The sequence below is a fragment of the Apteryx mantelli genome, chromosome 2 (assembly GCF_036417845.1).
Source record: "Apteryx mantelli isolate bAptMan1 chromosome 2, bAptMan1.hap1, whole genome shotgun sequence".
NCBI classification, from domain to species: domain Eukaryota; kingdom Metazoa; phylum Chordata; class Aves; order Apterygiformes; family Apterygidae; genus Apteryx; species Apteryx mantelli.
The window spans coordinates 165,972,908-165,985,377 of record NC_089979.1 but is presented as its reverse complement, the minus strand read 5'-3'; the positions used below and the strand labels follow the sequence as shown (position 1 = coordinate 165,985,377).

General features: G+C 37.5%; 1 protein-coding gene across 1 annotated transcript in view; it reads right to left on the bottom strand.

Annotated features, from left to right (window-relative positions):
* The window catches only part of MINDY4 (MINDY lysine 48 deubiquitinase 4), a 92,861-nt gene that overhangs the window by 15,366 nt on the left and 65,025 nt on the right, over positions 1–12,470 (bottom strand). The window contains exon 15 of the mRNA XM_013953024.2: positions 11,163–11,324. Coding sequence (XP_013808478.2) covers positions 11,163–11,324 — 162 coding nt within the window. The remainder of the gene's footprint in view (positions 1–11,162; positions 11,325–12,470) is intronic.

Here is a 12,470-nt window from a genome sequence, read left to right as displayed (position 1 = left end):
ATCAATTTCACATAATCACAGAACGGTTGAGGTTGGAAGGGACCTTTAGAGATCATATAGTCCAATCCCCCTGCTCAAGCAGGGTCACCTAGAGTCCATTGCCCAGGACCCTGTCCAGACAGTTTTTGAATATCTTCAAGGATGGAGACTTCACCACTTCTCTGTGCAACCTGTTCCAGTGCTCAGTCACCCTCACAGTAAAAAAGTTTTTTCCTTATGTTCAATGCAATTTCTGTCTCTGTAATACAGACATACAGATCAAAGAACCTCTGCTGGTTCAGAGGCTCAGTAAATTTCCAAAGAATTTTGCGTAGTAATATGGAAAGTGAGATAATCCACAGAAATCATCTCTGCCTACTGCTACCTTTCCCTTTACCTCTAGATGACTTAAATCATGTTTCAGGATATGAAATGGGTGCTAGTGGGGCCCTCATGACCAGACAATTTCATTGTAATTGTCAATTTTGCAGCATTTTGGGACTTTTCTAATTGGCTATGAGAGACAGGATCCTATTTTTAAGTGGATTGCTGATATGATTTGGCAGTTGTTTTATTCTTCTGTTTTGGGGACTGATTAAACGTGTCTAAAAAGACTTTTAGCAGGCAAATTCTCATACAGATTTTCTAGAGTTATATCATAGATATAGCATATATAGTACTGCCCTTAATTCTTCATCTTGGGCACAGAGGTGCAAATGTGATCCAATATACAGGTAAAAGGCAGAAGCCAAAACATACGCTGTTGTACTCTAAAAGTCTAAATGGTGTCCCCAGCAATAAGGATTATATATATTTTTTTATTATTCAGATTCAGTATTTATACCTGAAGTGTTATATGAGTAAAAAATCAATTATCTTCCCAAAGGAGAATTTCCTCTCATGTTAGATAACAAGTCTCCAGCTAATTAGATAACTGTTCCCTGACTCATTACTTTGCTAATGTCTATTTAAAACAGCCTTTTATACAACAGTTTTGCTTTTACATAAATTCTTGGCTTGAAAATACAGAAAAAAAGTTGTGAAAGCTTACAAAAATACTCTAAAAAGAAGTTATCAAGAAGGGAAATACACAGATACAACAAAAGATGGCAAATTAGAGGGAAATGGATAATAACATTCAGTTTCACAAACATTCATATTTTAGTTTTCATATAAATAAAATCCAAAGGGGAACAGACAGTCATCTTTTAAAAATGTTTTTTTCCCATAAATGTGTGCTAAAATAACTTCCAAGCTTCATCAAACAACATTTGACAAAACAAGATTATAGAGATAGAGAACTGTTTCAAAGCACACATCCACTCCAATTCTCACTCCCATGAACAGTCTCGTTGAAGTCAGGACAAACTGTTCAGATGAGTAAGGTCTGCAGGAACATTTTTCAAATATGTATAGTTTTCAATTACAATGCTTGCAGAAGGAGGCTGGGGCATGAACTTTAAGACAATAAGGAGAGTATAAAAACACTGCAGGTCAAATCCTCATCTCCAATAAAAAGTGTGAGGTCTTCATTTCAGTTACATCAACTATCCTAGCTGAGGATCAGCTGCTGCCTTTGACATCGAACTGTGTTCTGGGTGTTGGATGGTTTGCTTCTCCCACAGACCACGGGTTACTCTATCCCAGTGACTATGATCACCTTCCGGGGACTTCTGGCTCTCCAGATACCTCAGACTATTCCTATACTAGTAGATTAAACAGGCAGTCCAGGATTTTTTCTCCAGCTTTCAAGTCAAGCTGCTTGGAAAGGTTTATGTCCATATGGCTAAAATTTCTTCTCTCTCCAGAACAGGTTGTTCTGTTCATATTTCCTAAAAGGAACATCCCTGGCACATAGCATTCCCCAAATCATGTCCATGTTTTTTCTGGAACATGTCATTTGGCACAGTACAGCACCATGATAGTGAACATGCATGACAGTGAACATATCAAACAGTAAGGACAATCAGATCCATACCGTGTCCTTGGTTAGCTTTTTATTACAGACTTGTCCTCCAGGAATCCCAAAACATTATTGCAGTTGTCCACCCATTAACTAGCTGACTCTTCCAGAGCGTGTTTCTAATACCTCCTCAACTTTAACTATCCACACAATTCGGTTCAACACTGAATTCTTCGGACAAGTTTCTTAATTTAGGATAGTGTGTGAGGTAGAACTGTAAGACTGCATTAATGATCAAACAGTGCACAGTGACTTCTACCTATTCAGCAGCCCAAATCCAAAGAATCTCTCCTTTTATATATATTCTCTTATGGCTTATCACCTGCTCACAAGCAGCTCTCATGCAGAAATAAACATACAAGTCCAATCGCTTACAGCATCACGTGTTCAGTTTGTACTATATTTAAACATTTCCCTGTCTCCCCATTCTCCTCTGTACAATATAGCCAGTGCCTTTTGCAGAATTTGTTTGGTCCTTTGACAGACTACAGACATCTGCTTATCAGTTCCCCGTTATACAAGTTCTGCCTTACTTCAGTTAAGTAGCTAAAATAAACAGATTTGGTATTTCTCAGGTTTTTACAGCATTGCTTTAGCCTGTACCAGTGAAAACTGATAATGAAGGATGTGTTTCCAATATTATAAGGTGCAAAACCAGCCAGGAGTACAACATACACTGCAAGACTGGAAACGAGGATCCAAATGCTCTATATACAGGACAACAGCAAAGTCAATGGCGCCTAATGAAGTTGATGTTAGAAGTGTTAGGCCTGGACCAAGGATCCTAAAAAGCCCATTGTTTTTGCCACTACTGATGGCTGATGTAATCAGCAGCAGAAAGACCATGACACACAGCCCTCAAACATTCTGTAAGAGGAGATCCTGCTAACCACAGTTCCTTAGCTTCAGTCACTCACAAGAAGGGCTTTATTACTTCTGATGTCTCACACCCAAGAGATTTGTCCTAATGTATTAAAATCACACAGAAACATCTAAGCATATTAAATCAGGGATATGTGACTTGAATCTATTTTATTAAATATCATTATTTTTGTTAAGGGTTCAACAGCTGTCTTTCTACTTTGCAGAACACAAAAAGAACCCATTTTTATGCTGCTTATAGTATCATAATGCATTAAAAATATTAAAGTGTAATAATGCATCAATATTCAAATACTTATTTTCACACAAGCTCATTAATCTGTTTCAGGCAAAGAGTAAGGGGGGTAATGAATTAGGTGGCTTTTCATGCTGCATGTTTCCAATTCCTATGGATACTTCACAAACCATAATCTTCTCCCTTACAAATCCCTTAAGAATGCTCATAAATTTCACAAAGACAATTCTCTTCTTTGGAAAATGTCAACCTTTCAAAAGCAAGCACCTGCAAAGGGTTCATTTTCAACACTAAGGGTGGTCTCTTTTCCACGTCTGACTTTAATGCATATTTGCACAATGGTAAAATTAACTCTACAGACAAATATTTTTTGCTGGAGAATTATTCCAATATATCTGCCAGCATGAGTGTTTGGTATTTCACCATTCAGATTTTATCTGCTCATTGAACATGGCTATCTTTTGTCATGTGTATACCAAAAGAAACAAACAAGAAACATAACCTAGATTCTCTGTTTCTTGGACTACGTTAAACCATCTACCTTGAACAGAAACAAACATTACCTCATCATTCCTTTGCCGTAGCCATAGTTCAAGGAAGAAGACATGATATCAACAACCAAGGGGGATCACTAGTTATGGCTAATGTGGTGGCATGTTTCTCCAGGAGTTTTGTTATCATTTAACATAATTTTACATCTTTGCTTGCTGAATTTTATTTTTTTTAATTAAAATTGCATTGTTTTATAGTGCAAACTTCAGTCTTTTCTTGCTTTACGTTTGTTTGCCTGAATACAACTGTTATAGGTGCTTATTGTCCAAGGTAATCACACAGTACTGTATCAAGGTCCATGTGATCCCACAACAATCTGGGTCCTGTCAAACTGAGTAATTGCTAGTTGTACTGAATCCAATAGCACTGATAGACAAAAGGATAGTTACACAAAGCTGTAGCATTTACAGGCCACAGCACATTGCTTGTTCTGTCGACTTTTTTCCTGCCAACTGCAGTGACATTTACTGGTATGAATAATTACTAAAAAATGTTCCAACAGCATTACATTTGAAGTATCAATAATGTAAAAGCAGATACCCTTTGAATAATTCTTGGGCTATCAAGAACACCACAGACTCAGGACACCTGTTCCACCAGCAAAATAAAACACTGTCAGTCACACTACTGGCTATTATATTGCATATAGTTAAGGGACACTGTGAGGGTAAAAGGAGTTGTTGCCATTAATATGTATTAGATGTCAATCAGAATAAGAAAAATAAAATCAATTTTGACAATTTCTGACATTCAGAGTATGTATAATTTAAAGGTTGGGCAAAAAATGGAGAGTTTTTAGCCAGATATTTATGAATTAAAGTAGCAAACATGATTGCTACATGGGAGCTCTAGATAATTTCTATGTGTCTTTGAATCCTTTTTGTTGCAGAAAAGGAAATCATTTTAATGGTGAACTGGAAAACATGTAAAGGGTAAAATTAATGGAGAAGAATAGAAAGAGATATTTGTTCAGTCCCAGAATTACAAAACCACATAAAAGACTCCTGGAAACCCTGGCTTTTGACTAAGGTCCTCTTATGCTGCCACAGTACAAAATTATTTCTGAATATTTTTCATACTTGCCTTACACAAACCATACTATACTTACCAGAAATTAATGAAAATGGCTCTAATGTATCTGTTGTGTGTTGACAGTGCACTAAATCAGGCAGGTTTTAGTAGCCTATATGCAAACAAAGTCAAGCCATCACTGACTGCACTTTAACATGTGGTTAAGTCCATATGCCAATGTCTTTATGTTCTTTGGGGTATGCAGGTCAAGTGCCCAAGTCAATGGAGTCCCGATCCCCCTCCAGACCCATTGTGCAATACTATTATACAGATAATACTAAGAGTGGTAGCTCTGAGATTCCAGAATAGTAGCCTTGGGTGAAGTTTGTTCTTCATTTCAAGACTGGGTGATCCACAGAGCTGTTGTGGTTTAAGACTTGCTGTTTAAGATGCAAATAAAATGGCATGAGCAGCATCATACCTGGCCTCAACCCAAATAACTAAATACCCATTTGCAGCTGCACTACTTAGGGGCAACCTTCAGCAAGAATCCAAAACAGGACTTAAATTCACAGCTTTGGATCCATGGCAAGACACCTTGCATGCTTTCTGTCCTGCCACAGGGGCGGAGTATTCCCAGGCACAACTGAAGAGGAATTAGTTTTCCCATCATTACAGGTTCCTGATCACCTCCCATAACACTGGGAATTCATATGCTCCCAGTGGCACTGTGGCTTCCCCTGTTCCTCAATCCAACATAGCAGTTGTGGCAAGGCAAAAAGACCTTACGGTGCCAGACAGCTGCCATATATTTTCTATATCCTTGCCTCATTTTGCTATTTCTCTGCTACGTCTCAAGTGACGCAATGTTGTGGGAGATTCAGCCCTCATTCAGACATCAGGACTTTGCTGTCCGCTTAATCCATGTGGAGGAGTTTATAATTCATTTAAAGATGTTGCTTCACTGCAATGACAAAGATAGGCCAAGATTTAGTCTACATGACTTTCAGCATCTATTTGTAGACCCTCTGACTTAGGCTGGCCCCTAGGCATTGACTGTCTGTAAAATCAAGTAAGGAAGAGATGGGTATCATCACAGAATGGCTGAAGTTGGAAGGGACCTCAGGAGATCATCTAGTCCAGTCATCAGTCAGTCATCTAGTCCAGTCATCATCTAGTCATCAGAAATGTGGACATCCCTGTTCACCAGCTATAAAGGGAGTTGACTAGACTCTTACCTAAAACACACTCAGCCTACAAGGAGCCTGAAGTTAGATGGGAAAAATCCAGATCCATATGCTGGTATTTATAACGTTAAGGGATATCTAGACAATATTTGACCTATCATCTTCTGTTATGTCTGTTTGCAAAGCATGCAAAACTCTTTAAAACATGTGGAGTTTGTTACTGCTATTGTCTTAAACAAAAATGTTGTGATTCTATTTTGTTTGGAAGAATGTTGACAACAAATCAACGCCGATATCCTAGCACCAGTGACTGACGCTCTGGGAAAAAAATTGTCCGTGGATGAGTGGGAGGACAATAGGACTTCATTAAAGAACATTTCATTTCCAAGCTAGAAAGGCAGATGTATAAACAAGGAATGCAGAACAGGCTTTTAGAATGGTCAATGCCTTGTCAGCCTCGTTTCAGTCAAAATTGCATATCTCACGTGTTTTTTGCCCACAGTAGTATCCACAAACATCTTACATAAATAGCAGGGTCACTTGCAGAATGCATCTATGAAGCACAATCTCTACCACATGCTCATTACTGAAAAATAAGTGGAAAATAAAACTGATCATCATTATCCATTTTGCACATACATATTTTTTTTTGTAGGTTTCTTAAGCAAGAGGGTCAATACCTCTTTCTAACATTCCCCCTACCCCACCAATGACCTGGCTTGTATCCAGTCCATCTGACTGGAAAAGGTGCTTGTGAAGCAGAGAAATTTCCTAGCGCAAAAGGTTATAGGAAGAATGTTCCACAGGGCAAATAAACAGGTGAGGTGCCAGAAGGCAGAGAATGTGTGGTAAATTTAAGAATACAAGTAGGTCTTTTTATAGCACAAAGTGTCCTGGTTTCATCAAAGGGACCAAAGATAATATTTCCCATCTGTGGAATTTTAATGAATAAATTCTGTTCATTTATGCTTCCCTCTTTTTTTGAAAAGAAATAGGAAAAATGGACATGTCACTTCTTAGCCAATTGCAGGGTTTTTCTTCGTTTTAAGAAATGCAAGAACTAAAAAGCATCAGTCTCTTGAAATGCTGACAGTTGAGGCAGAGACTTAGCCACAACCAAGAATCAGAGTAGGGTGAATTTGAAAGCTCAGCTGATAGGTGGCTTAACTACTAAAGCAGGACTGCCTGAAAGCAGGAGAGAATCAGTGGAGACCAAGAAGACTCAGAGTCCAGGTTCAAAAGAGACAAGTTACCATGTATGCTTCCATTATTTTGTGTACAACAGGACATACCTAAAATGTTTTCAAAAAGCATTTCAGAAAGACAGCTAAATTCATCAGCCACTATTGTAATGACTGTAGAACCAAAGAGACGTTCTGAGATTCAGAAGACCTGTATTCTTTCAAGTTCATCCACTAGCTTATCGGATGTCCTTGGGCAAGCACTTTGCCTTTTTTCATCTGTAACCACTGTAAAATGGTGATAATACTGGCCTCTTCTGCAAAGTACAGGTCTCCTTCTAGGAACTGACACATAAATGTCAGATGCTATTGCTATTATTATGAATTATTATTAATATTAGTATCTTTGAATTCTGCAGATGAGAATGCAGAAGATTCTTCTCTGTTGTTGTTGTTGTTGTTACCCCTTTAAATGATCTGGCATAAATATCAGAAACATCTGTTTCTACTTTTAACATGACCTGCAAATTTTAACATGGCATTTAGACCAAAGACTGACCCAAAAGCAGGACTCTCTCACTTAGGACTGATGTGATTAGTCCTGCACACTTCTCTGCCTCACCCCTTTCTCTAAGGTCTCGTCCCTGCTGCAAAAACCGCTCAGCTTCTCTGAGAGAACTACTAAACTGTTACACGCCGCAGCCCAGCCAACAGGGAAAAACCTGCATCAATTTTATGTATGTGGTCTGATCAGCTTTTGGAAATATTCCTATCTCTTTAACAGCTTTAAAGAAAACCCAGGACGGCTAAAATCCTAATTTAGGCCTCTCAGTTAAATGCATAAGATTAGGTGGAATTAATATAACCTGCATATAGGCTTGGCATAAACAAAAGGAATCCAAAAACCTGTAACTTGCCTACAGAAAAAAAAAAATGGAAATGGACCTTTAGCTTTTTTGAATTAAAATATGGAATCTCACTATGGAACTAAGTGTTCACATGTGAATTAGACTGAGTGAATCCATCTGTCATTGTGCAACAATTTACAACAAGTAATTACATTACAAAAAATACATCGAGTATAGTGATATGTTAGGATTAAGAGTGATGATTAGACATTAGCAATTTCAGACAAATTACATGAAGCACACATTTTTCCAATCAGCAAAGATAACACATTCAGCATGATCCACTGAAAAAGGTCACTGGATCAGCAGCAGAGGGATTCTTCCAGCAATCATTGGGGAAAAAGTGGTTCACCATTTTGTCTTTATTTGCTACTGTTGACGAAATCTGACGGAATGACTAATTCAATGCTCATGCCCTCATGGTATTTTCAACTTTGAAGACATGTCAAATGAAATTGTTGGTTATATACAAATACTCGATGTTGTACACAAGGGAGATAAAATGATACACAAATTTTTTCTGGGCGTATTTGCTGCAGCTACCCTCGAATTTTGCATAGCTCTTCCTAAGTACGTTGGTAAGTTGGGCGAAGTCTGAAGTAGAGCAATAAAAATAAGGTTTGGACAGGATGTACTGATGAAAAAGGGAGGAACTGTGACATCAGCTTGCAAATGTCTAGCGGATGGGGATGAATTCTTCAGGGGGCATGTTGGATTAGAAGTGAGAATGATAATCAGAGGAAACTAAGTAAATGAGCAGTCAGGTTTAATATTAGGAAATACAGCCAAAGCAGGAGCTGTGTAGTCGATATCATTAAAATCTCCAAATTCAGTATTGCAGGTACCTACAAATCTCTTACTTGTGCTTCCTTATGTTTTAAAGTAGAGACACATAGGATCACCACAAAGAGAAAAATGATAAGATTATAGTTAAATGCACTACAATCAACTAATAAATGGCCATCTGAGAAGAAAGACCGGAACTTCATGGATACAGACTTTTTAAAGAGAGTCTTGGCAAACCACTACTTTGCAACAGGACATAAAATATCCTGTATTATCCCCTGAGAGATTGGCTGGATATGACCTAAAGGGAGTTTTCCATCTCTAATGTCTATGATTCACTATATAGCATGCTGGAGATCTTCTAACTTTTGGAAAAAAAAAAAGACAGTTCTTTTCCATTCCTGGTTTCAGTTACTATCCTCATAGCCACAACATAATTGCATGCTGAATCTACTTACCGAAATGCTGAGAGGAAGAAAAGAGTAAGTTTGAAAGACTTACAGGCAAACACTATTCTCAGTTTCACCACTGCAAACTAACAGTCTCATTTATTTTTTATAAATTACTCTAAACTAATTTCTTTGTAAGAGACAGTAGAATCTGGCCCTTCATGCTAAAGCCACAGCAGCGAGGCCCCAGCCTTGGGACAAAAGTCCACTGGAATCTAACTTTTGTTCTAGTCCTTAGGCATGCACTGCAGCATGCTCTAAGACATAAGAACTGAAATGTGAAGTACTGACAAATGTTCTTAATAAAAAGTAAGACAATTTGCATCAGATGCCTAAATAACGTAAATAAAAAAAGAAAAAGAAACTATGTCTACTGAGAATTCTGTAACTGATTAAGAGTCACTGGCTTGGAAAATATATCACTGCTCATGATTCCAACTCCCAAGTGAAAGCACAGTAGTAGCAGAAATGGAACCCTTCCATCATATAATTTGCAAAATAAGTGGAAGATGGTGTCTGATTCCCTGGGTAACTTTGATTTTATTTTTAGGGGGAAGATGACAAAGAAATAGCTCTTACCTGTACTGACCTCACTGACCATTTTGCTATTTAGAAATCATTTTCCTCACTGGAGGATGGAATAAAATGCTATGGTGGTGCATAATCTTTTTTTGAAGTTTGAAATGTTACCTTCTTTATAGGAAAGGATAAGGAGCCTGAACTATATGCAGAAACTAATTTATTTTTAGTCCAATTTTTTTCTGTATTAATCTGATTTGGAAATACTGATATGCTTTCTTAACTAAACTTAATGTGTATTATAATCCTGTGAATAATGTAAAGCATTACAGTAATTAAAAATGAAAATTGGAATTTGTCAGTAGTAGGAAAATGTAACTGAATTCAGCCGTATGGGACACAGTGAATATCAATCTTTGTTTTCAGACATACATTTATATTAGATCACTACAAACAAATTCTTTGCTAATCTCTTTCTAATTTTCATAGAGACAGTGATTGTAAATCCAGATGGGACCACTACAACTATCTAATATAGCACCTAGTACAGGCAAGAGAATTTCAAATAGTATTCTTACATCAAATGCAAGATTGTCTGATTAAGATAGAATATGTCTTTAAGAAAGATGCCCATCTTGATGATAATGTCTGTTGATGAAGAATCAGTGAAATCCTTAGGCAAGTTTTTCTAGAGGTAATTTAATGGCTGTCACTACTTTGAAACTTTTAATCTATCTTTTTATTTTCATCATAATATAATTAAAATATTAATTTCAAAGATGTGCTAAAGGGAACTTTCCCATTATAATGTCAGCTATTTTAACTATGTGTTATTATCATTATTGCTAATACTATATGACTACTTCCACCATTACAGCATGGGCTACAGGACTCAATCAAACTGGCTACCCATCACTGAATACTTAGTGTGGGCTTCAGCTCCAGATTCAGTCACTTAGATTTACATGACAAAAATATAAGTGTCTACATGTGAGCTGGGTGTCTCAGCTGCACTATAATCTGTGGAGATCTAGTGAATACAGATCAGGGGAACTTGTTCAGCTCAACCTAGAGCACATGCCTACACTCAGTCAGGTGAACAACTTTTGACTTCACGGACTGCAACGACCAGATCTTAGTTCACATACACAGACCTACACAGTAGCCACTTAAATATAAGTGTCTTTGTGAGATGACTCCCCCTTTAGGAGATCAGTTTAGTAAAACACACAGGCATATAACATTTAAGATGCTGTAGACTACCCAAGCCATTTACAGAGGGCTGGCAGATGTGAGACAGAACCTGCAACCAGAAGGGAGACGACACACTTCTGGAGCATCAGTTCAGATGCCAGGCAGGATGCCTTACGGCATCTAAGACAGCACTAGACTCCTGAGTGGGCAACCCAATGAAGCTCATAATGTCTTGGCTGATATATTCATTCCAAACCAATTTTAAACTTGTTAATTGTTTCATTTTTAATTAAAATCAGAAGAATGGAAAACATACCTGGCAAACATCATAGTGCTCGAATAGAGATAGCAAACCAATATCACTGCGACTTGTGATGCCTTTCAAAATCGTGATATTGCCATTTCCAGAGTCCAGCTCTATCACATTATTAAAAACATTGGATACAGCTTTGCCAGTCAGAAGCAAGTTCACCAATTCCTGTTTGTGATATATTTTTAAAAAAATCAGTTATACATCATGCCTGCACCAGACATCAGTATATCCTTTATTCAGGATTGACAAGTTTAAGCATGTACCATATCCTTAATTTATGTGAGGGTTTTAAGCTTGACCAGATAAATATGAATAGTTATAACATCTTTTCAAAAGTTTAGGCTGCTCCCAAATTAAAATGAAGACATATCAGCTGTATTTTCAATAGTCAGCTTTCAAAAGGCAAGCTGCTGATAATAAATTTGTTCTTACATCCAGCTCTCAGCTTTCTCAGATTAGTGATTTTTTTTTTGAAGTAAAACATTTCAGTGTCCCTTTTTCTGTACAATGAAAGCTGGAGCATAAATGGTATCTATTACAAGTCTATGCAATTTGTGTGCTTGTGTTTGCATATATGTTTTAATAGGTTACTAGAGAAAATCTAACCATAACAGCGATATGTGGCCATTGGGAAGGCAAGCTATTTTTTGCTTTAGATTGTAATGAAATATGCAAAGTCTTGTGGTCCTCTCTCCTTCCAGCATCTTTCCTCTCTGTTTCCTGTGGCATCCTTCCCCTTTCTCCAGACTGAGAAGTCAGGATTGGGGAGGACCCATTTTTTGAAAATCATTGATACATATAATGAGAAAGCATCATCCCAATATGTTAATTTGCACTGGGAAAAATAAAAATAGCTTCCAAGCCATTTTTACAGACCAGTGGTGTCTTGCGAAACCACTACAACCAGTTGAAAGTTGGACCACTGAGCCCTCTTGCCTCCTCTGAGTTTTTAATTAAGATTATTAAATGGTATGATGACCAACATGAAAAACCACTGACTCACTACTCCAAAAGGTTTTGGTCTCACTCTGTGTTACTCGTCCAATATATATTTTATACTACGGTTCTGTTATTTCTGTATGTGAACAGTGATGTATTTTTGTGTTTTGAACACAATTATTCCTGGATGAACTTAGTTTCACTCAATAAGAAATTCACCCTTATGGCTTCAGGTCAGGTCTATATCACTTATATACTCACATTTGCTTTACCAGATTGTTGATTCTTTTCTGTCCAGCCAAATTATAATTAGGGGTGTAGGAGGCTAAAAGGCGACGGTATGTGCACATGTGTTTTTGTGTGCGCATGTGC